The sequence below is a fragment of the Crocodylus porosus genome, unplaced genomic scaffold (assembly GCF_001723895.1).
Source record: "Crocodylus porosus isolate Cpor-Errol unplaced genomic scaffold, CroPor_comp1, whole genome shotgun sequence".
In the NCBI taxonomy this organism is placed as follows: domain Eukaryota; kingdom Metazoa; phylum Chordata; order Crocodylia; family Crocodylidae; genus Crocodylus; species Crocodylus porosus.
In genome coordinates, this window is record NW_017728948.1 from 51,932,195 (window position 1) to 51,955,403 (window position 23,209).

Below are 23,209 nucleotides of genomic sequence, written 5' to 3' on the forward strand. Positions count from 1 at the left end.
AACCACATATGAGCTGGGATTTTTGGTTGCCAAACCATATATGAATGATTTATCTGATCCTGCAGTGTAGCATATGAAGGAAGAATGAGGAAGAAATGTTGATCTATCATCTGATACAAAAAACATGTAAAAATGTTATTTTTCAGTCTTCCTTGAAGTATCTAAAATACTTGAGGGAGCAGTAAATAGGCAGATTGATAGGACTCAAAAGTATTGTCTAGATTGAGATAAAATCTTGAAGCATATCAAATTTTTCTGTTGCTGGGATGTTGCTTTAGAAGTCTGTGTTTCATGTCAATTTGTATCTTGGCATGGACTACTTCCAAGAACAGATCATTTAAAATTCATTCTGTGCTTTGTACAATGCAAGTATATCCTATTGCTTGTTCTCAACTGTTTAATGGGATGTGTAGTTTTAGTGCTTTTTGAACAGATACCTCTAGATGGAGCTAAAAATCAGTTATGGAAAAGTAGAAAACTATTCTGTGTTAGATTCTTCAAATTCCCCCAATTTTATTCCAGATCCAGCCTTCAGATATCTGAAGGGTAGCTATTGGGAGGATGGACTTTTCTCTGTGACTGTCAAGAACAAGACTAGGAGCAATGGCCTTGAACTGCAGTAGAAGCAATTTAAGTGGGAGAAACTTTCTGACTAGGAAGATGGTCAAGCATAGGGAGGAAGTGTCTGGAGGAGTGGTAGAATTTTTCATCCCTGACTATTTTTAAGGGGTGGTTAGATGGACACTTGACTGGGATGATTTAGTTGGGGATGATCCTGCCTTGAGCAGGTAGCTAGATTAGATGTCCTCGTGGGCTTTCTTCCAGCTCTACTCTTCTGTGCTTCGAAGCCTAACCCAATTTAGATAACATAGCATATTTTCCATAAAAATGCACTAATTGAATGAATTTGTAATGCAGAACATGCAAAAGGTAACGTTAGTGTTACTGGATAACTAGCATTTCATAAAAATGAGGTAGTTTATAGTAGTGTAGGTTGTAGCCGTGTTGGTCTAAGGACATAGGCAGACAAGGTTCTTTGCGTGAATCTGATATCTTTTATTAGACCAACTTAAATAGTCAGAAAACAATTATTAAGCTAGCTTTTGGGTTTATAACCCTTTGTCAGGCTAAGGAAGTTTTAGCAGTTGGTGTGCACTCTTCCTGGATGAAATGAAAAGTAAAGAAGCCAGTTAACACAGGCACATTTATCTGGATTATTTGTTTGCTATTGATATTTGAATAGCAGTGTATTCCATTTGTTAATAGATCAGGTATGAAGAGTCCTTCTTGCCTAAATGCCTAAAATATGTATATGAGAGTCCTTTTGACGCAATAAATGTGGTGCTATGTAGTCAGTTTATACTGCTGATGTTTGATACACCAAACATGGAACTTAGGCCCTGCCCTAGATTTTATGAAGCTTGATGTGTATTCATTCCTCTCTCTGGGCCTTCCTAACTTCTGCATATTAAAACATTCCTCAAGCTGTCAACCAAACCTGTAGACTACTATGTATTATGTAAGCAAGCCAGGAGTACAAGAAGCGCAAAGTGGGGAGCCCTTAAAAGATTTCAGGCAGCAGTCCTGCCATGCAAGCTTATATTACAGAAAGGCAAGCAAGAGAAATCAGCCACAGTTCTTTGAAAGCAAGCTGTTTGGCAGCTCTTAAACTAGAGCTGCCAACTTTTCAGCTGCAGGTTTTGCTGCTCCTGGCTAGATGGGCACATCTGTATGTGGCACGGAACCAAGACAGCTGTTGAGATTCTTATGATCGACTTGATTCATGGAACTAGTATGTGCAAGGGAAGTGGTTTAATGACAAGCATCTCCTGCAAGATAAAGTTTCTGATCTGTATTTTGAAATCTATACATATAACAATTCAGCATATAGTATTTGCTACATGAGGGCTTGTATTGATTTAGCCACTGAGATCAAAGTATATAGCTAAAGCTAATGAAGCATATTGCTGAAATATGCATCCAAGACAAGGCATTCCAGCTATTTGTTATTTGGAAAGATCTGAAGTTTCAAGCTGCTTAATCTAATTAACATTGCTGCTGGGGGCTCAGGGGAACGTATCTAACATATTATCTAATATGATGTGCTCATTTCCATACTATTGACCTTTTTTTAACTGAAGATCTCAAGTTCACTCGGGGGAATACATTAATAAAAACTATTTCTGATAGGGAAAGCCAACAAAAGACAATCTCCCTCATGCCCCAAGATGTGTTTTCCCATTTTTTTGAGGAACACCAGGATGTCATGACTTCAGTCTGAAAAGGGTTTTCGAAGTTTCTATTAGTAATTTTGAATTGTGTTCCATTAGACATGATTATCACTAATTTTGCAAGATATTTAATTCTACGTTTTCCAGAAGTTGGTGGCATTTCAAGATTTCTCACCTGGTTATGTTTGTGGAAGTTTGTCATGCCAGCACACAATGTGAAGCTAGAGTTCAAATGAAAGCTCAGACTGATATTATGGGCTTGGACCAAAATGTTATCACTGAAACGTTTATAGCTAGCTACTGATAAAAATGGCCTGATATTTTCTTTCCAACAACCACAGCTCCTGCTGGCAGAAGTTGGGCCACTTTGTAGGTGCCTGGGGTGATCAAGTAAGCTTTCCAGTTGCATTGACATTTAAAACTGACCTTTTTCTCAGAAAATATTCCAGAAAAATTACTTTATTTACAGGCCAGTTGTTAAAGATTCTTGGGTACTTGCAGAATCAGACAAAGTTCATATACCTGAATTAGATGGTGCAGAAGCCAAGGGTTTTTTATTTGCTGTTTAAATGCATAAACAATAGCTGCATTCTGTGGTTCCTACTAAGCTCCTGCCTTTTCTATTTTCATATTCTAGTTTTACATGAAAATTGGTGATCAATTGGATTGACCAAAGTCAAACTTGTCAGTCAGGATTTCAACAGGAAGGTGTTTTTTTCTGGGCCCAAAATTCTTCTACTACTAGATCCCAGTAATTGTATACATTTTTAACTCCAGTGAAACCAGGGGCTTTTTAAATAGTTTCTAGAGAGGTTCCTATAACAGACAATTTATTGATGCCCATCTCTCATCTTCTAACCCTTACTTACATGATTACATAAAACACAGAAGTTTATCTTGCCATGTGAACTCTGCTATATTATGGAAAAAAGCTATTTTTCTTTTGATTTTTTTCAGTTACAGAAAAGACATGCATTTCTATTTTCATGCTGCTACTGTCAACTGGTCTTGTACCCTTAATCACCAGACTACAAGGGTACAATTCACCTTTTAATCTCTGTAAAGGATAAGACATATTCTGAAGAGAAAATTCTACCTGTTCGCTGTTCTAACCTCTCTGCAGGCTCTTCCAGCAAAGGGGAGATGTGTCCCCATTGTTAGTGCAGGGAATTGGGTGTCTTGGTACCATGCAATAATACTTGATGTTTCATAGGCTCAATTCTCTTGTGGATTTCCTCCCATGCTAAAAGGAATACGACTGGGAGAGAGTCAGTTGTTTGTCTCAGACCTCTTTTATAGATTACCCATAAAGGGTGAAAGTGGTCAAAGCCTCTTTAGCATCTTTACTTGACTCGCACTTAGGCAACTTAGCATTTCAAATACTTAATTCACCTTCTTTCATTTATTCATCTGCTGAGTTCTGGCCATCCAGCTGGTGAATATTTTTTGGCTCCTGTCATCAGTTCATGCCAACCTGTGAGTTCCTGGATATTTTATTGAGATCCTGGGCTCTTAACCGAGATCATCTATGCCACGGTAAGGGCTTGTTGGCTTTCCCATTGCTCTTAACTTTTACCCTATAACCAAGTAATGGAGACAGAACTGACTGGTCTTCACTGGGTTGTAAAATGTAATGTATATTTAACCTTCTAAGTATCTGCTTTCCAACACAGTGTTCCACACTTTATATAGATGCTCTGGATGTTATTTATCTGACTTAATTCCATGAACCACATGTATGTTGCTGGGCAAGTCCTTGACAGCTATGACTAACAATATCATGGGAGTTGGTAGTTTTAATTCCCCAGAATTGCCCGCAAATAAATAGCACATGAAAGTGCTGAATGTCCCTTGTACTTACTACAATTTGAGATATTCAGTCCATTAATCTGTTTTAGTTTATTTAAAATATTAAACAAGTATTTCAACATTATTTACTATCTAATTTTAAATGGTTGTTCCCCAATTATGCGCTTTACTTGAAACAATTTATTGGTGATAGGAATAAGGGGAACTGCTTTTTAACAATCTTAAATAACTTTTGCCAGAAAATATAGGCTCATTACTAGCAACTCAGAGATCAGTGTCTGGAGGCTGCTACTTAAAAGGTTTTTACATTTCATGGAATTTACAGCAACATTATTGTAGTCTAACACTTTAAAAACCTTTTAAGAATAAAGTCTCCTGCATAAAGGTACTACTTAGCTTTTCATCATTTTTTCTCTTATGTACCACAAACTCAGTGCTGATATACTACTTCAAGAATGATCATTTTTGATAGCCATGTGACTGCTTACACTAAATCAGAAAAAAAGAACAAAGAAAGAAAATAGCTGGTTAATCAAGTGAATTTATAATGCTGCTTTTATTGAGGAGAGGGGTTTTTCCTTTAATAAATAACCTTGGCATATGAAGAACTCTATTATAGCAATTGTGTGTGGCCAAAACAAGCAAAGATAAGTTTAAAACATCATCAGCAAAGCTAACTGCACTTTATCATGCATCAGCAGATCCATGACAAATAGAACCAAGGAGGTGATACTTCCCCTCTCTGTGGCATTGGTCAGACTGCAGTTGGAGTACTGTGTCCAGTTTTGGGCACTATACTTCAAGAAGGATATTGATAGACTTGAGAGAGGGTCCAGAGGAGGGCCACTCATATCGTTAGGGGCTTACAGGACAAGCCCTATGAGAAGAGATTGAGGGACCTGGACCTCTTCAGCCTCCGCAAGAGAAGGCTGAGAGGTGATCTTGTGGCTGCCTATAAATTCATTAGGGGGACACGGGATGCTCTGTTCACCAGGGTGCCTCTTTGGGTAACAAGGAACAATGGTCACAAACTGACAGAGAGTAGATTTAGGCTAGATATCAGGAAAAACTTCTTAACGGTAAGGGTGGCAAAAGTTTGGAATGGACTTCCAAGGGAGGTGGTCTTTAAGAGAAGGATGGATAGGCATCTGGCTGGCGTCGTCTGACTCTTTCCTGCCTAGGCAGGGGGTCGGATTCAATGACCTGTTGAGGTCCCTTCCTACCCTACCATCTGTGAATCTATTAAACATACATATTGCAGTTCAATGGTTTTGCACCAATCAGTCATGTTACCAAAAACTTGAGACCATTTGACCTTAAGGCACAAAATGAGTCAGTCTATGATCAGAACCTCTTTTGCAAGCTGACAGAATTAATGATACAATTACCATTTCCTTAATTATCATCACCCAGGTTAGAAAAGAAACAGGAGGCAGGTCTACAGCCTGATCCCTGATTCTCAGACAGTAAAACACAAGAATACACCTATTTTAAGTGTATCTAGTGACCCCTAAAAGCCCAATATAGATTCTTGACTATGTCAGTTGGAGTTACTCTGGAGGGATGTAGCTCAAAGATATCTACACAGATAGGGAGGGGATAGCTGCCCTGGATATGAGTAGTCATGGCATAGCAAACCACATCACACCTAAGCATGTTAAACTGGTTCCAAAAGGTGCCTTGGGAACCCAGAGCCAGATTACTGTCATGCTGAATGAACAGCTGTGTGGGAGCTCTCGTAGTGGCAGAAATAGCCCCCAATTCCTGTCACAGTGACCTGGTGATGCTGTCAGCTGGATGGTGACCAGAGAGCACTGTCCGCTCAGGACTTGTGTCATGCAGCTGGTGTAAGGGTAGATCCCATGTGCAACTGAAGTGGGAAGCATGCTATTTGCTTAACTGTGGGTTGTTCACCGCATTATGATTCTGGATATTAGATGAAGGGATGTTAGCTAAGACCAATAATCACTCCAGTCTTGTTAGCATCAATAGGTCAGTGTTGGCTTTCATTGTATGAGTAAGCTCAGTCAGAGTTTATACCATACTGATTAACACAGAATTCAACAGTTGAATAGCAGACAGTAGGGTTCAAATTATGCAGTGCTTACCCACCAACTGCCCAAGCAGACCTTGTAAGTTTGTTTCAGAGAGAGTGTCTGCCTTGATTTTTGTGCTAGTTTAATGACATAGTGTTTGTATGGAAGTATATTGTCTAAAGCAGGGGTGCCAAATACACCGCATGCTCTGGGCTGGATCTGAACAGAGTATGCGTCTTGGCACTGCAAAATAATTTAAATGTTCCCACTTTTCTGTTTTTTGATGCAGGAGGCAAATGTGACGAACTGCAACCTGTTGCTTACAACTGACTTAAACTGCAAGAACTGCAAAATCTGAGGAACTAGCTACACTGAATGTAAGAAAGAAATATCCTATTGCATAAAAACTGCATTACTTGAAATGGGTTATAAGCAAGAATTTATTAAATCAAGCCTCAAGGTGAACTGCTTAACAGGCGATGGGAAGCTTCATTTCACCTGTCCAAAATAAGCTGTTTCAGAAAACGACTGGTTCTGCAGTATTTTGTCATCTTCATTACTTCTGCAACAGAGATGCTAAGATGAAGTACTTTTAAAGAAATTATATCTGAAAAATACACATTTTATAAAAAGCCTTATGCTGAGAGCAGACTTCTTGGATGTACTCATGTAGCTCCCTGGTAACTTCTGTGGGAGCTCTGCAGGATTCTCTAAGATAAGAGTCTGGTCCTGTAATTTGCCTGCAGGACCATCATTTTACCCTGACATTCCAAAGAGCGTGAGCAAGACTCTCTTAGTTATGAGAAGTAGTGAAAAGTAGTATTTATTGTCTGTGATGCCCCTGACTCACTATGTTTTAGGAGGGAAAAGAGTAGCGTGCAAATCATAGAAAACTTCCTGTAGTCCAGTTAAATAGTTAAGTAATTAATCATAATAATATTTTTAATTTTATGAAATATAACCCAACCCTTACATTTATTTTTCCTAACTGAAAAACCTACTCATCACACCTGGCTCTGGGTACACACAGAACATATTTTGAAGGTAACCAATACCTCTATAATCAAATAATCTCAGCTCAAAATTCCTCTGTCAAGCCTGAGAGAGATCTAAACACAAGGGCCATCTCCTAAAGCATAGTTTCTCAACCTGTAGTACGAGGCATAGGCAGGGGGTGTGCGGGTACCCCAACACTCTCTCACCCTCTTTTCCTCTCTCTCTCACCCCTTTCTCCTCTCAAAACTATGGCAAAAACATTGGTGCACCATGCATTGTCCAGCGCTTTAAATTCTCCAGTAATGATTTGGTTCAGCCCTCCTAGCTTTGGCCGACATCACCTCTAGCCCAGGTACATACATGAGTTGTGCAGCCCGGGTGTAAAAGGTTGCAACCCTACCCACACCAGCTCAGACATCTGTCATATCATGGCCTATTATATACACAGCTCTTCTTCCAACATATGGCACACATTAGTCTATAAATATAAAATCCCTTTGAAAATTGAGTGTTGTGGTACTTATTGAAATTTTCAGAAGTTAGGTGGTACTTGCTACTTAAAAGGTTGAGAAACACTGTCCTAAAGTTCAAACTTAAGACTATGTCAAGTGAGCAGAGGACTTAAATTCTTATGCAACAACACCTTTTTATATGGCTGTAACAATGGCAATCTTTAATCAAGCATGCTTGGGTTCTTTAGAAATACTCATATAAATGATTTAGCACTGTAAATCCCACTGACCTTTAGTCATTTAAGTATTTCAAGAATTCTCCCTTAGCTGAGTATTACTGCAGACTTCGGCGTGATAAGCAGAGCATGGGTTCAGATGAAGCTTTGCTGTCTACTTATTGTCTGGCTAACTCCTTCAGCTGCTTTAGAAAGTGCATGTTCAGATGCAAGCGAAAGAATTCCTCCAGATTATTAATGGAGATAGGATACTCTAATGAAGTAATGATTTTTATAATGGTTTCTACAAAAGCAAAATACTCTCTCAAAATATTTAATAGTTAATATACTTTCACAAGTCCATCTTAATTGACTAGGGTCAATGAATAGGATCTGCTAGGATAATAATTCATGGCGTCCTATGTTCAAAAGCAATAATTATGGACCATCTAGCTAGGTTTCCTATGAAAGGCTAGCCAAATAATCTTACGGAGTAAGGTCTTTACCAAATCCTTCATTTCTGTTTGAGCTAGACTAAGGTATTAGATTCAAATGTAAAGATTATTTACTGTCCACACTTTCAAAGCACAATATTTCAGCTGTATTTTAATATATCCAAACAGAGCAATCTGTGAATGTTCAAGTCAAAAACAAGACACAGAAATAGTATTCAAACCAGTAGGGTTACATTAGTTTATTTCGAATATACAGTAGGCAAAATATGAAAATGACTTCCAGTTAGGTTAAAAATAAATAGTGTTGTTTCCTGAGAATTTGCATCTAAATTAAGAATTCCTCATAAATAGAGATTAAAAATGACTATTGTTAAACAGAAACAAATTTATTTAGAGGTATTAAAAAAAAGCATTTCTTCTGCTCATTCTCAGGTTGTTTCATCTCTGTGGAATTTATATTGTGCAGTGCTAAGTGTTTTAAATGAGAACTCTTCAGAATAAAGAAGGAAATCAAAACTTCATACAAGTTCAAGTGTGTGTACCTGCGATTCAGGTGTGGGCCTTTTGTGTTCCCTTTCATTAGATCAGGATTTTGGTTCACACTCCTTGCAGGTATGACTACCATGCCTAAAAATCAGACAGAAAAACTGAACATTTGGAAAATAAAACTCGAGATTTCAAATAGGAATCCATAGTGTCAAAACTAGTTTGACCTGTTGTGGTCTTTCACAGTACTTTGTAACAAAATAATTGCTCTATGATTTTGCCGTAGTCAAGAATCAAGTGAAAACTAAGAACTAGCATTTTCCAAGGGGTGCCTCAAGTCTCAAAAAGGTTGAGAACTGCTGCCTTAGCTTATTAATGAGAATGTTGTGGGAGTGTCAAAAGCCTTGATAAAGCTGAGGTATATTACATCCACTGCGCTCTCCCTATCCCACTACCTTTGTAATAGATGGAAATCAGGTTGGTTAAGCATGAATTGCATTTAATTTGTATCTTTTTAACAACATAAGCATGATGTATATACCTTGGGAAAGGATGTGAGAACTTAAATTCATGTGGTAGCCACCTTTCTTTTTTCATTCTGTTTTCAACAACTATGTTTGCATCTAAGAATAAATATTCATTATGTAGTCAGAACAAACCTTTTATCTTCTGGACGAAGCGGTGTAGCATTTATGCTTTGAAACTTTTTCTGGCACACGCCTATGTATGACATTGTTCCAATGGCAAAACCTAAGACACCAGCAACTGTAAAAATACATCACACAATGTAGTTAGTATAAGAGTCTTAACTCAAGAGTCCAGCTCAAGAAACCTACATCTTAATCCCAGGACTTTTTAAAAAATAAACTACCTCTGTCGCATGCTGTTTTCCAAAACATTTTATAAACATATACAAAGCTCATGCTGTAATAGGATTCTTTTCACCTACTACAACCATCTCATTGATGAAACATAACAGCATTGTTCAGGATATAAACAATGCAGCAGTTCACATGTGAAAAACTGAACCCTATTTGACTAAAATTACAGGGATGATTTATATAAAAGCAGACTCCAAGAAGAACTCCAAGTGATATTTGACCAAGATGTTAGCAGTAACCGCTCCTGTGCTTTCAGAATGCACCATGGTGTTTTTTTAATGACTACCCTTTAGAGATGCATAATACATTTGTCCGATATTGGATCAGCACCAACATAAAGAAAATTGACTGTATTGGAAATCAGCTTTTTTTGCCTGACGTGGCTCATAATTCGGCCAATAAATGCCCCATGGATGTGCACAGCTGCAGCGCAGCATGTAGGCAATGAGAAGCACAGTCCAGCAGTTTGGAGAGCTGTGTCCAGCTAGTAAGAATGTTGTGGTGGAAGGGGAGGGGCATGGGGCAGATCAAGGTCCCCCGTAGTGAGGGAGGGAGTGGGGATGGGGTAGGGTGGCACAGGGCATGGAACAGAGCCACGGCTCATTTGGGGGGAGAGGCAATGGCTCCAGCTCTGCACACACCCTGGGAGGGCACGGGGGACATGTGCACCCAGATCTGCTACTGGGTGGGGCGGATTGCCACTGTGCTGGAGCTGTGACGGGCTCCTCCCAGTGGAGGCTGGGCCTGGCTGTGCTCAGGGTGGGCAGCATTGCAACAAATTTTAGGATAGCTGCGGCACCCCGCTGTAGACTCTTCCCAACGCCACTGCTGCCTGCCCCAAGTGCAGCCTGGCCCAGCCTACCCCGATATAGCCTGGCGCAACCCTGCCCCATGCACATCCAGGGCATACGCCCCTCATACCCTCCCAGGGTGCATGTAAGGCAGGAGCTGCCCCCCCTCCCCACCCTACCCCAGCCCCACTCCCTCACCTCAGGGGCCTCAATCTGTCCCTTATGCCCCTTTCTTCCCTTTCCCCACCCCTTCCCACAACAACAGACTTACTAGCCAGACACTGCTCTTCAAGCTGCCGGGCTGCATATCAAAAATTGGACTGGTATCTGCCGATATGCCACCTTAAAAATCAGCTATCAGTTTCAGCTCCAAAAAGCTCTATTGGTGCACCCCTACTACCCTTTCATCCCCTATAACTTTTTTCCATCGCTGGGGCTTCACCATGGCTGTCCTATAATGGGCACTACTTAAATTCTCCTCCAAAAAGAAATGCTCCTTCTAGTAACACAGTGAAGGCTCCTGTGGCAGGGCACTCTTTGTGCCTGCCACTTTAAGACCTGGGGCAAAGCAGCCAGCAGGCACTTAACTACAGCAGCCATTTTAAAGCTCTGGCTGCTCATATAAACAGAGCATGTTGTTGCTGGCTGGAGGTGTAGCAACATCATTTAGCTGTGAGACTTCATAGAATACTCTGGAGGTAAGGAAGGAGCTATAGGGGATGGTCAGGAGGCTCCTGGTCCTGGGCATGACCTAAAACTGCACCCTGCCAGGAGTGGGTAGCCTGGTGGGGCTCTCAGTGGATGGGAGCCCCCAGGAAATGCCAGGCCAGTTACCACCCTGATGTGGGAGCTGGGGTTAAGGTGCCCCAACCTGCCTTTCAACTGGATGGGTTACCCCCTTGTACAGTCTGGAAGGTGGACCCCAGTGAGAGAGACATCCCCTGACTGGCCAGTGCTGGGGCCAGGACTGGAAGGGTTGAAAGGCCATGGGCCCATCTTGAGGAATGCCCAGAGCTGAGGGCCTGAGGTTCTGGCTAGCCTGGAGGTGAGGCCAGGGCCTGTATAGCCCAAGGTCCTGGGGGGACCACACCTGTAAGGGGGAAGCAGCTCAAGGAGCTATGTAGCCTAGGATGAAGGTGGAATAGGCTGCCTGAATGGAGGGATCCAGGTGGGGTTCAAACAGTAAGATTCTGAGGCCCAGAGGAGGGTGGTGACTGTAAGAACAGAGGATACCACCTGTGAGGCATGGGCTGTGGTATAGAGGAGGTACAGAGCTGCAGATAATGCCCCTGGCATCTGGGCAAGAAATGGGCAGCCTCCTGCTTTAATTAACAACTAACTAATTATCATCAAGGCAAGGCCAGCAGTTAGCCCAAGAACAGGTAGGTGGGCCACAAGTAAGTCAGCCCTGAGAAGGCCCACCTGTTTCAGTTCCCCACTGAACCACTAATGAAATCTACTTCTCTTCTGGGAAGAGGAAAAAATGATGACTGTTTAATTAGCCAGGCTGTTGCATACATTTAGTGCAGTAGAATCCAAAAATGGTCCTGAATTGCATATTTGCAATAAATAACTTGAGTTTGCACTGCTATTATTTTATTGATAATACTGCAGCAGTACCTAAATGAGGCCCCAGTGCGATTTAAGATCTTTAAGTAATCTTATGATCCTGTTGAGGCCTTGCTGCTGAATTGCCATGTCATAAATAACAGCCCAGGCCCCATAACATTTAAAATATAAAAGACTAGGTATAACAAATGGCTAAAACAAGCAAAATGGTGTGACTATAAAAATAGTAGAATGCTTTGATATGGGCTAGCTTTGGGCCCAGCTGGGAAGTAATCCACAGCAACAATCAGCTGCCTAGCCACCATCAGATGATGGGGGGGGACATTTATATGCGTTATGGTGAAGTAAAATTTAGAAGTAGGCCCTGGCTTTCTAGATTTTTGGCTGGGAGTTTTCCCCAAAGGTTGGGGATAGCTTGGGAGATAATAGCAGACAAGCAGATCATCAAGGCTGCTACCTGAAGAACAAAGGCAGGGGTGGTTATACTATAGCACAGATTGGTCAACTGATAATACATACTTAGGGCAGGGATGACTGTTCACTTAGAACAGTTTCAAGGAGGAAAGGGGGAGCTACTACTCTGAACTGCTATGATACAAATGTGGCAACTGCTTCAACTTTAACCCTGCTTCATCCAGGGTTAACTATTTAGCTCACTTGTATCAGTAAATGTTTGCAGTAGTGCAAATGTAACGGCTGCTATATACTCCTGAGCAGCAGCTCTCTTCTGTAACTGCTCCTAGTGAATGTTTGTCCAAGGACTTACTGAAAAAGTCTACCTTTAAACAAACTTTACTTACTAAATCAGTTTGCAACCACAGTAGAATTCCTGTTACCTGAACTGCTCTGGTAATGCTTCATATGTGCAAGTAATGAGTCTGGTATCCTAAGATTTAAGAGAACAGGGATGTACCCTGATGGTTCACAAGAGAAGTCTGGATAGTAGAGGTTTGAGGAATTACTATTCCATTGTAAACTAGCTTACTGCAATTGCTCTGTCCTTTTTTTAAATTGATCTTTAACTTACGTGCAATCTTAGGTAATGATCCAAATCTTGGGCTTGAAGTGAAAACACCTACAACAAAATGTAATAGTTAAGAATATACTTCCCACTTCAGAAAGTTGCCACCATTGAATAACAGAAAATGTTTTGTTTTTTGTTTTTTTTCTAGCAAGCCTCTCTCTTCTAAGAGAAAAGACTATATAATACTTGAAAACAGAATAACCTAAATTACCCTTCACAAAGCATTCTGGTAATTCACAATAAGGCTACTAGTGTGATGGCTCACAAGTGTCAGGAGGGAAAATGCCTTATTCCACAATATAGGGAGCTGGAATCCACATCTCTTTCAATTTCCCTAAAGCAGCTGGATCTGGGTGCTAACAATAAGAAGGCCTGCCAATGTTCTTCATTGACCTGCTTTGGCCAGTGATCAGACTAGTGTTAACTGTCAAGAGGAAAAACCATGTTTACCCTCTTCCATTGGAGGAAAAATGTCACTATGACATTCTGACTTTTGAGAGGCTAAGCCGGAGTTCATGCACAGAAAAGAAAATGGAAAGATTCCCACAAAATCCCCCTCCTCAAGTCATGTGACAATAATGGCTTATTTCTCATCTCAGTTTTGTAGGAGGATGTCATGACACACCTTTACCTCCCCAGGTTGACTTGCCTTCAGGCAACAAATCAAATGCAGCATCAGGAATTTTCCCCTCAATCCTCCAAATACCTATCTCTCCCTCTAGTCTTTCCATTTATATCCTGCCTTTGCTTCAGAGCTCTCAAGTTGCAGACAGCAGGTTAAAAGCCAAGAAGTAGATCTTCTTTCTGCAGGACCTGTCAATGACACTCCATAATAAGCATGAGTGGTCATAACCATATGGTCACAACCGCATGATGTGACTGTCATGGCAAACTGCAGCCAATTCTGGTGGGGGGGAAGAATGAACCAGTCTTTCCTGGAAACTTTTACTGGCAGTACTTTAAATTTTTTTTAATGAAAGTTTGAGGTGCACCGATACATTGGTCTGATGTTGGATTGGTATGGATATAAAGAAAATTGGCTGTATTGAAAACTGGCCCAATGGGGCCAATAAATGCCCATGCTGCATCCAGCCACAGCACTCGGGCAGTGAGGAGCAGAGTCAGCAGCTTAGAGTTGCCTCTAGTTGGTAACACCATGTGGTGGAAGGGGAGGGAGGAGGGACGGAGCATGCGGGGAGGGGGCAGATTAATGCCTCCTGCGGTGAGGGGCAGCAGGGGCAGGTATGGGATGAAGACGCAGCTCATTTGGTGGGGTGCGGGGACCTCCTGCCACTGCTTGTTCCCTGGGAGGGCATGGGGGTCCTGTGCCCCTGGATCTGCATGGGGCAGGGAAGGTGTTGCAGCTATAGGCTGGAACTGGATTGGACTCTTGCTGGGGGATGGGCTTGGAGTGGGCACCAGCAGCACTGGAAGGGGGCTGCAGCCACCCCAAATTTCACTGCAGCTCCACTCCCAGCGCCATCACCAACAGCCACCCCAGCTCTTCTCAGAGCATGGATGGAGATGGGGGATTGAGCCGGGGCTGCACCGAGCGGCTGGCAGTAGCAGCACTAGGAGCGGAGCTGTGGTGAAATTTGGGGTAGCTACAGCCCCCTCCCAGTGCCACCAGCGCTTGCTCCAAGCCCAGTCCCTGGTAAGTAGAGCCCTGCACAGCTCCAGCTCCATTCTGCCCTGCGCAGATCTGTGGACTTACCCCCCCCTCCCCCCCACCCCCATGCCCTCCTAGGGCACAAGCCTTGGCAGGGGCATGAACTGCGGCTCTGTCCCGCAGTCTCCAAACTCCAGTGGGACAATGCATGCCCTTGCCCCCTCTATCACTGCTTAGAGCTTTTGCTCACTGCCCCTTCCCTCTACCCCTTTCACCACATGGACTTACCAGCTGTAGGAAACTACCAAAAATTGGATTAGTATTGGCTGGTATGCCTCCTTAAATATCAGGTATTGGTACTGGCTCCCAAAATCTCTATTGCTGCACCCCTTTAAAAAACAAAAAACAAACAAACAAAAAAAACACACTGGTAGCTCATATGCTTTAAAAGCTACTATGAGAATGAACCAGTGCCTGGCTGAGTCTGCAGAGTGAGTGCAACAATGGCTCTGAAGGCCAAATGATAACTCTCCTTCAAGGGTAATAGAAAGCCCTAAGCATAAAGGAAACACATTGTGTCTGAGAGTTCTGTGGGGCCAAGCTAAGCAGTAAAGTTCCACACAGACAAGTTTGGTGGCAGAGGCAAGATGGAGAAGTGTATGGTAGATTTGCCACTTCATGGATTCACAATGTAGAGGGGGGGGATGACTCAACACAAAAGCCTCAGCTGTTTCTAAAGCCACTGAGCTGTAGAAGTTGCAACGGTGTGGCTGTGTAACCGTACAAGGCCAAGGACTAAACTTTAAGGAAAGCAATTTCCTTTTTCAGGATTCAATGATGTAATGCCTCTTCATCTGATATTTGGTAAGAGGTTCAGCATTTGTCCTTGAACTGGCCCATCATTTTAACTAAGCAAAGACATAATAGACAGCCTCTGTTATTTCACTCCCGAGTGATCATTAACATCCAGCTGCCATGGAAAAAGGGGTAGACTTTGAGTAGAGTACTACTGTCAAGCCCCATTTTCCCCCTACTAAGGAGTTAGACCTACAGAAAAGAATCTGTACCTCTTTAAGAGGTATTCAAAGTCTAGCTGGACTCAGCTGCTATAGAAATGGAACATGATACTCTGCTTTCTCATCCTGTAGATCACAACGCATCTCTATAATAGCTCCCTGCTTTCCAATTTTGGCAATACAGTATTCTTTGCCTCTTTGAATAAAAGAATAAGTGGCATTATAAAAACCCCACCGATGCTTTTCGGAAGCCAGAATTTGGAGCTACCATGCCAGACTCTGATACTCTTACCCAAGCTGAACAGTTCTATCTAGGGGCTGCCCATAACAGTTCCCTGCTCCATACACAATCCTGATGAAGACAATGATGCTATCTGGGTATAGACTCTAAGGCCACATCCAGATAAATGCACTTGTGCGATCTGTGGTGCCATAGACCTGCCTGCAGTGCTACACACCACACGTGCAGGTGTTCCCTGTGCTGCTTCCTTGCAGCACCGGCCGGTGGGGGGAGAAGGGTTGACCCTGGGAGGTCCTGGGGTCAAAAAGCCCATGCTGAAAAAAAGCAGGGTAATGCATGTAGCAGCAATGTGTACCTCCCAAAACCATGGTCTGGCTACCAGCCAGATGTCCTGCTGCAGCAGGACCCCTAGGAGGCCCCCAGGAGCCCAGGTAAGGCTACTGAGGCCAGCAAAGTTGCCAGCCTCCCCTACCCCGTTTGGGGTAACCTGCTGTGTGTCAAAGTGTGCATGGCATGGGCATTCCCTGGGGATGAGTAACAGTGGTACACGGTGTGTCACTGCTACTTGTTCCCAGGAAAACATGTCCGTGCTTGTCTGGATGCACCCTAACAGTGCTAGAATAGAGCTGGAAGGATACAATTTTAAAAAGAAACATTTAGAGTGGGTTGTGGCAAGGAATAATTAATTTTCAAATCACAAATTCAATAGCACTGAATGAAAAGAACACTGAATTTGAAAAGCAGCAAGTTCTGCGAAACTTTTGATGTAGTATCAGTTCTGGATTTGAACTTGATGACTTGGGCCATCTCTAGTATTTATGTATTTTTCCATTTACCTTTAGAAATCAGCCTCTCGGTGACAAGGATACTTCCTAGAGACAAAGGAAGAGCTGGGAAAAAACAGACATGAAAATTATTTGATTCAAAAGAGAAACAACTTCAGCAGAAGGAATGAGGAGTCTCACCCCTGAGTAGTTCATACTCTTAGCCCCTTCCCTCCAAGGTGAGTGCTTTCACTGGGACACTACTGGATTAATATGAAGAGGTGGAGTGATAGCACTTCAGCCAGTTTTTAAGTGTGAGATTAGTCATGTTCAAAGCAAACTTGATAGACCAGGTCTTCCAAGTAAGACAGGTAGGGGAATACCTACTTTGCAAATCTTGTTTGGGTTTGTGTGTGAGAAGTCTTGACAGCACTGGACTGCTCAATGCCTAGGAGGCTGTGTATCTGTCCAGCAGCAGCAGAAGTTTAAGGAGGCATTTTGTTTAATGCTAATAGTGCCTAAATGTTGGACTTGAGTACCTAAAGAGGCATTTAGGTTCCTATATTTCCCTAGCTAATCTAGCCATTAGGGTTACCACCCAGCAGACCAAGTGCAAATCTGGCTATAACATCTGTTTTTATTCTTGAAACTAAACAGAAACTTTGTTATTTTTTGAATAAGTTGAAAATTGAGGACATGGATGTGAAAACGATGAGCACCCTTTAAGTTAGTTTAATAAGAGATGTCAAAGCTAGTGATAAGTTTAATCATAATAATGATTAACAGTTAAGGATCCTGTTTTACCATTTTGATTTACACTGAATACTGCCTTACTGTGCAAATAATCCCATTACCTTTATACTAAGGTTCAACTAATACAAGTAAGGATAACAAAATGAAGTCCTAAGACTAATAATCAAGAAAACACACCTGAGCATTACCTAGCAAAGCACACAGAAGCATTTTAAACACTGCTTAGCTTAAAAAAAAAAAAAAATCAAGTGCAGAATGAATTTGGGTCACTTACCTCTGTACCAAAAACTCTCTCTCTTACACTCTTGACTGATCCTTGCAATTTCATCTCTATTTCCATGAGCATTTGAGATAGGGCACTGTAACGCACCCTAAAAGGGCAATCGGTTAAAATTATATGGTTGTTCACCTTACAAGAGTACTAAGTATAAACTTAAAGATTAATTATGCATAATTACTAACATGTTTAGTTATTTATAAATAACGAAAAAAAACCAAATCAACCCTGCCTCTATTCTGCTGCAAGTACAGCATCAAATAGCCCTGGTGCCAATATATGAAGTTCTTCGTAGGGCTTTAGAGTTAAGAAATGTCGCTCCCGGCCCACTTTTTCCTGAAACAGTTCATTTGTTAGTTTAACACAGGTTGTAAAGTGTTGTGTTTCTCTTATTATTTTATTCTGATCAACCACACTCTAGCTGTTTTTCAACACTGAATTAGGCATCTAAGTGCAATCTCATTCCAACTATCAATATGTTTTTTGTACCCTCCCTTCATCCTAGCCTGAAGACAAATCCCAAAAAGCAGCAAAGAGAAGAAAGGGAATCCATACAACATGTGCATTAGCATTTTCAAGGACTCAAGTAAGTCATCATAGGATCTGATTTAGGGCCAGATCCTATTCCACTGATTGCCCTGGTCCATCTCTGATGAACAATTGAGTCTTCTGCCTCAAATCACTGCTTTCTGTGGCTCAGTCTAAAAGCATATTGCAAACATAATGCTTTTTCAGGGGCTCAAGCAGAATGGAACAAGTTTTGGCCCTCAAGAGAGCTACATACCACTTACTTGCCAAATAGGTGAAGTAGTTCTGGCCCAAAGGTCCTTCCACAAAATAAACTCTATCCAATTAATATGCCACTCTACAGATTGTGCAGGAATTTCAGGATGATCACAAACTCTGTCGGCCTCTCCAGGCTTATCTTCCCAATTCTATGTGATTCATACATTCTAAGATCTGCTGGGGTTTTTGGAGTTGGCTCCTCCTCAGTAGGACTGAGCTGGGTATAGCTTTTTTTTTTTTTTTTTTTTCCCCTTGTGAGAAGTGGTTACATTTTCTCAAGCCCATGCATTCATGGCACCAAAATGTTATTCATAGCAGATTGTTTATCCCTCTCATTACTGATCAGTGACATAATTAACCATGTTAGCATGTATAGTGTCATCACCTAACATTCCCTTTAAGCTGCGTGGCTGCACAGGCATACTCATGCTGTGCTGCCAGATGCGCCTGTGTGACCATACACACTGCACAGCTTAGAGGGAATGCTGGTCACCACTGGGGCATGTGAGTTATCTTGCTGAGGCAAATAGAGCAGTTCACACTTCAGTTTTCCAGGTTTTCTTTGCCACAAGAACAGCAAATATAACCCCCCCCCCTTTTTTTAAAGACCAGATTATGTAGCACATGGAAAACTTTGATGGCTGTACAGATATGCCATGCTATCAAGTACTGCCTCAATCTGAACTACGTAATTAGAGTGCTGAAATACATTTACTGATTACAGTTACATATTTTAAATGTTAACTTAATGAAGCCCTGCTCCTTATTCAATTACTGCTCGCATTACGGTTACTGAGATTTCACTTGAATAAGGTCTACAAAATTGATCCCAAACTGAGTTTTATAGTCAGGTTGTAGCATGGGGAATGAAGTTTGTGTTGTCCATAGCTAAGTCAAATATGATGAAGTCTATAAAGGAGTCCAAGTAAAAGGTAAGGATGCAAACAGTTATGGCTTCACCATATCAAAATTACTCTTAAATAGTCACCTATCCACAGACAGAATGGTACAAGCTAACCACAGTGGAAGAGCTGATTTCCCCCAGGTATTTGGTAGCTCTCAACTGCACTAAAGCAGTGTACAGGTTCTTTTGCCAAATTCTCCTCAAAATCTGATCTGGTGGTAGAAAAGGATGGGTCAGGGAACACCCATGGTCTGCCAGTTCATAACTGGACTAAGGTTCCTGTTGGATCAAGGCTAGATGGCATATGTTAGGGCAGCCTGCCTGGAGTTATGGCTCAGACTGGGGCTAAGGCAGCCTAGTAATCAGAAGGCTCCCTGCTACCTACTACCCTCTCTACCCTGAAGTAGATCAGGACACGCTCCATAAAGGAATAGTAGAATTCCCCTCCTCTCCTGCATTTATTCCTGCAACATCATCTGTTAACACATAGCTATTCACCTTTTCACCAGCTAGTGACAGCACAACAATCCCAGTCATTGGCTAGTGATATCATTAAACAGCAAATGGAAGCAACCACAACTTACCTGTTCGTTTTGTTGTAGCGCAGACATCTGAACCTTATTCTGGGTTGCTTCAGAAGACATGACTGTCTATCTTCCTCTTTTTTTTATAACAATCCTGGGCAATAGCAGAGACAAACTTATAGTTGATTCTACCCTTGCTTCTTGGTATGAAGGTAAACAAAATAAAAGCATTACATAGTTATAGTACTCAGTGTTTATCAAGAGATGGTACCACCCACTTCTGCAAGGAACATTGTTTTTATACTAGATAACATACAAATGACCAGGTAATAGGATAACTCTGAGACTGTTACTATACTTGTATTTGGATGTCCCCTTTCCTGTTTCTAGAAATAGAGGGTACATATTGAGTTTGAATTGCTAGGGAATGGTGACAGACCACTTGAGACATCTAGCTGTGGCTGCAGAGGTTTGAGCTATCATGCTGAGTTCTACTCCAGTGAACTAAATGTAAGTGGTACCCATCAGTGTTGCCAACTTACGATTTTTTTATGTCGTTCCTAAAGTCTACACTTCAGGAATGTGAAAAACTTAAAAGAAAGAGCTAAGTTTTTCACATTCCTGAAGAGGAGACATTAAGAACAATGCCAAAAATCATGAGAGTTGGCAACACTGCGGTACCACAGGCTGGGGTGTCAAACCAAGCCCGGACGCGATGATAGCCGCACAACTCCCTCGTATGCCACTGGCTACGGAAACTGGCATGTCTCAACCATGCTAATCCTGTCTGACTCCAGGGCACCTTTTCCTGGCTTGATTTGAGTCTGAATTAATGGCTGAGGGTGGGGACAAATTCTGGCCAGCTGCCCTTTGATTACAGCACAGAAAACTCACCAGTGGAGAAGTAAGGACAGATATGACTTTAGTTATCTGGAGCCTTCCTGAGTCCTGACTGCAGTGTGGGTCAAAATGGCCACTGGCACAAATTGGGTGGGCCAGGAAGTTGCCCCAGGTTTTAGAAGCCAGCTTTAAGTACTGCTGTCCAGAATCTCCATAGAGTGCCACCACCACCTCTTCTAGCCCTAACCTCAACCTTGTCATTCGGTACCTGTTTTTCCATAGAAATTACCTCCCCCTGCTACTCCTGAACCAAAGCCATACATCAGATCAATATCCAACATAATCCCACTGATGGAGGATTTTAGGGGAGAGATTGATACTATATTTTCTAAAATTATATTTTAGAAATTCAACCGTCTACACCTCAAAATCATGCTGTTTATTTTTAATCATGTTTATTTGGGTAGTACAGGCCCTGAATGTGGGGTATATACAGCAGAGTATGTTCCCTATCCAAAAGAGATTGCAGTCTAAACAGACAAGACTGACAGTGCGTAGCAGATAAGTAATGTAAAAACACAACAGCAGCAGGTATTAGCTCAACTCCACAATTTTTTACTTTAATTTTCTTTGTGGGGAAGGGAGAGTTTAAATAGAATGGAAAGAGGTGAAAGGAAAAGGAACACAACCCCTAATATTTCTTGTTTCTGGAGAAAAATATAAATGCCTTAATTGTGAATTTTGGGCATCATTTTGTCAGGTAGCCTGATAGATTATTTGTTACTATACAAAGAAGTGCTGCTGTTGAGGAAAGCACTTTTTTCAAAATAATGAGATGAAGGAGGCAAGGGTTTCTTCCTAGACACGGGCAAAACAGGAAACATTTTAAAAACTTATTCACCATTGCTGGTTAATGAAGTGCTCCAACACTTTGTGGGACCAGTTCTGGGACAATTTCAAAATTAAAACATTTAAGAGGAGCCCAGCATTTTTCACGATCCCTGCAGGAGTTCAAATAACAGCAATTTTTTTTTAAATGACAGGGCAAAAGCAATCTAACCTCCATTTTCCCCCCAAATCTCAGACCATCATATTAAAACAAATCTATAGTCATAGTAACTTGTCTAAATGCTCCTTTTTACCAAACTCTGTGCTGTTTTAAAAGCACTGATGAATATGGCTTCTTTCAAAATGTAATTTTGAAGATCTCTGGAAGTTTGGGAAATCTGACAGCTCTTCTTTTCAGTCACATTTTGACTAACTTGGAAGTAATTTAATTTGTCTGTCAGTAAGTCTCTTGTTAGACAATGGTGAAAAAGCAGGTAACATAAAGCGCGTGCCAGATTGGGGAAGGAGAAGGCGGGGGGGGGGAGGGGTTGAAGTTTGTCAGTCAAACACTCTAAAATTTAAAATGCATTTTTTTCCAGCTTATTAGCTGCGTAGGAAGTTGTATAAAGATTATTGCTATAAGCTACAGTAGAATATCACCTGCATCCTTTATCCCCACAGTCATTTTGAAGTTCTACATTCTTTATGCATTTTTCCTTTAATACCGAGTCAGGGAAAGCTAACAGGAAGCAAGACTTTTTTTAAAGTAATATAAACTGGAGCTATTCTCTCTTATTCCCCTCTCTCTCACCCAGCCAATATTCCTAAAGCTGCTGCACTTCAGTTGCAACCTCATGAAAAATCCAAGCTATGTTTAGGCCTTAAATAGCTTCCTGGTTACTATACCAGTTGGGATGAAGGCTGAAAGCTCCTGTTGGCAAGAACAAGGTAAAAAAGTCTAGGGTACCCACATATTACTAAAATGAATTATTAAATTTAGTACATGGCATATATAGCACCTTCTGTCTGGGGAAATTAAAGTCCTTTGAAATCACTAGGCATTGCTTTTTTTGGAAAGATATCTACTCCCATCATCCTAGACAAAATATTATGGTAAAAATATGCTTAAATTGATCTATTGGGAAAGCATGCTGTTTTCTCTTGCATATTTTAATTATATTACTGCTGCTGCTGTTTTTTGGAGCTAAGCATGTTTAAAGGAGTCAGTTTCAGCATGGGGCAAATTCCCTGCTTAGTCTATTATTTTTATATAACCAAAATGCTCATTTGATAAAGAATTTGAGAGACAGAAATATCCCTGTGTCGAGGAGGTACCAGAGAGGGATCAGTTGTTTACGGCATTTTAATTCTCTGGTTTTCAGACTTCATAAACCCAGGCCATTTATTCACTGACAAATGGAGGATGGATATGGACTTTCTGCAAGATCAAATGTTTTGATAATTCTTCCCTGGTGGACTTTGGTGCCAGATCCTGCCCTGGTGGCTGCAGTCAGTGCCCGTGCCAACAAGGGGAACACGGGGTTCAAATTATGGGGTGGCTCAGTTCTCCCAAGCTGCCCTGTAAGACACGAGAGCCTGCCCCCCCCACCCCAAGGTTTGGCAATCACAACTTAGGGGGGGTCTCCAATTTTATTAGGACATCGTGATGGGCAGCCCAATTTTATTTTGCAGCCCTTCAGACTCCAAATGTAATTCGAGCCC

The 23,209-nt window shown here is 41.6% G+C and overlaps 1 protein-coding gene and 1 long non-coding RNA gene across 6 annotated transcripts in view; one reads left to right on the top strand and one right to left on the bottom strand.

Moving 5' to 3' along the window:
• The first annotated feature begins 557 nt into the window (after positions 1-557).
• On the top strand, positions 558-6,546 carry LOC109322009. The gene is made up of 3 exons (XR_002104276.1): positions 558-987; positions 1,187-2,621; positions 6,366-6,546. It is a non-coding gene; the product is annotated as an uncharacterized LOC109322009 (long non-coding RNA).
• OCIAD2 (OCIA domain containing 2) overlaps positions 6,502-23,209 on the bottom strand; it is a 32,114-nt gene continuing 15,406 nt past the window's right edge. Inside the window, exons 2-8 of one of the 5 annotated variants that reach the window (XM_019552784.1) lie at positions 19,880-19,949; positions 17,603-17,699; positions 16,648-16,701; positions 12,949-12,996; positions 9,340-9,445; positions 8,737-8,821; positions 6,502-6,638 (exon numbers count right to left, since the gene is read on the bottom strand). In XM_019552784.1, coding sequence (XP_019408329.1) covers positions 8,779-8,821; positions 9,340-9,445; positions 12,949-12,996; positions 16,648-16,701; positions 17,603-17,699; positions 19,880-19,939 — 408 coding nt within the window. In that variant the 5' untranslated portion in view covers positions 19,940-19,949 and the 3' untranslated portion in view covers positions 6,502-6,638; positions 8,737-8,778. Of the gene's footprint in view, positions 6,684-8,736; positions 8,822-9,339; positions 9,446-12,948; positions 12,997-16,647; positions 16,702-17,602; positions 17,700-19,879; positions 19,969-23,209 lie in introns of those variants that run through there. The other 4 variants (XM_019552781.1, XM_019552783.1, XM_019552785.1 and 1 more) reach the window with 4 other exon arrangements.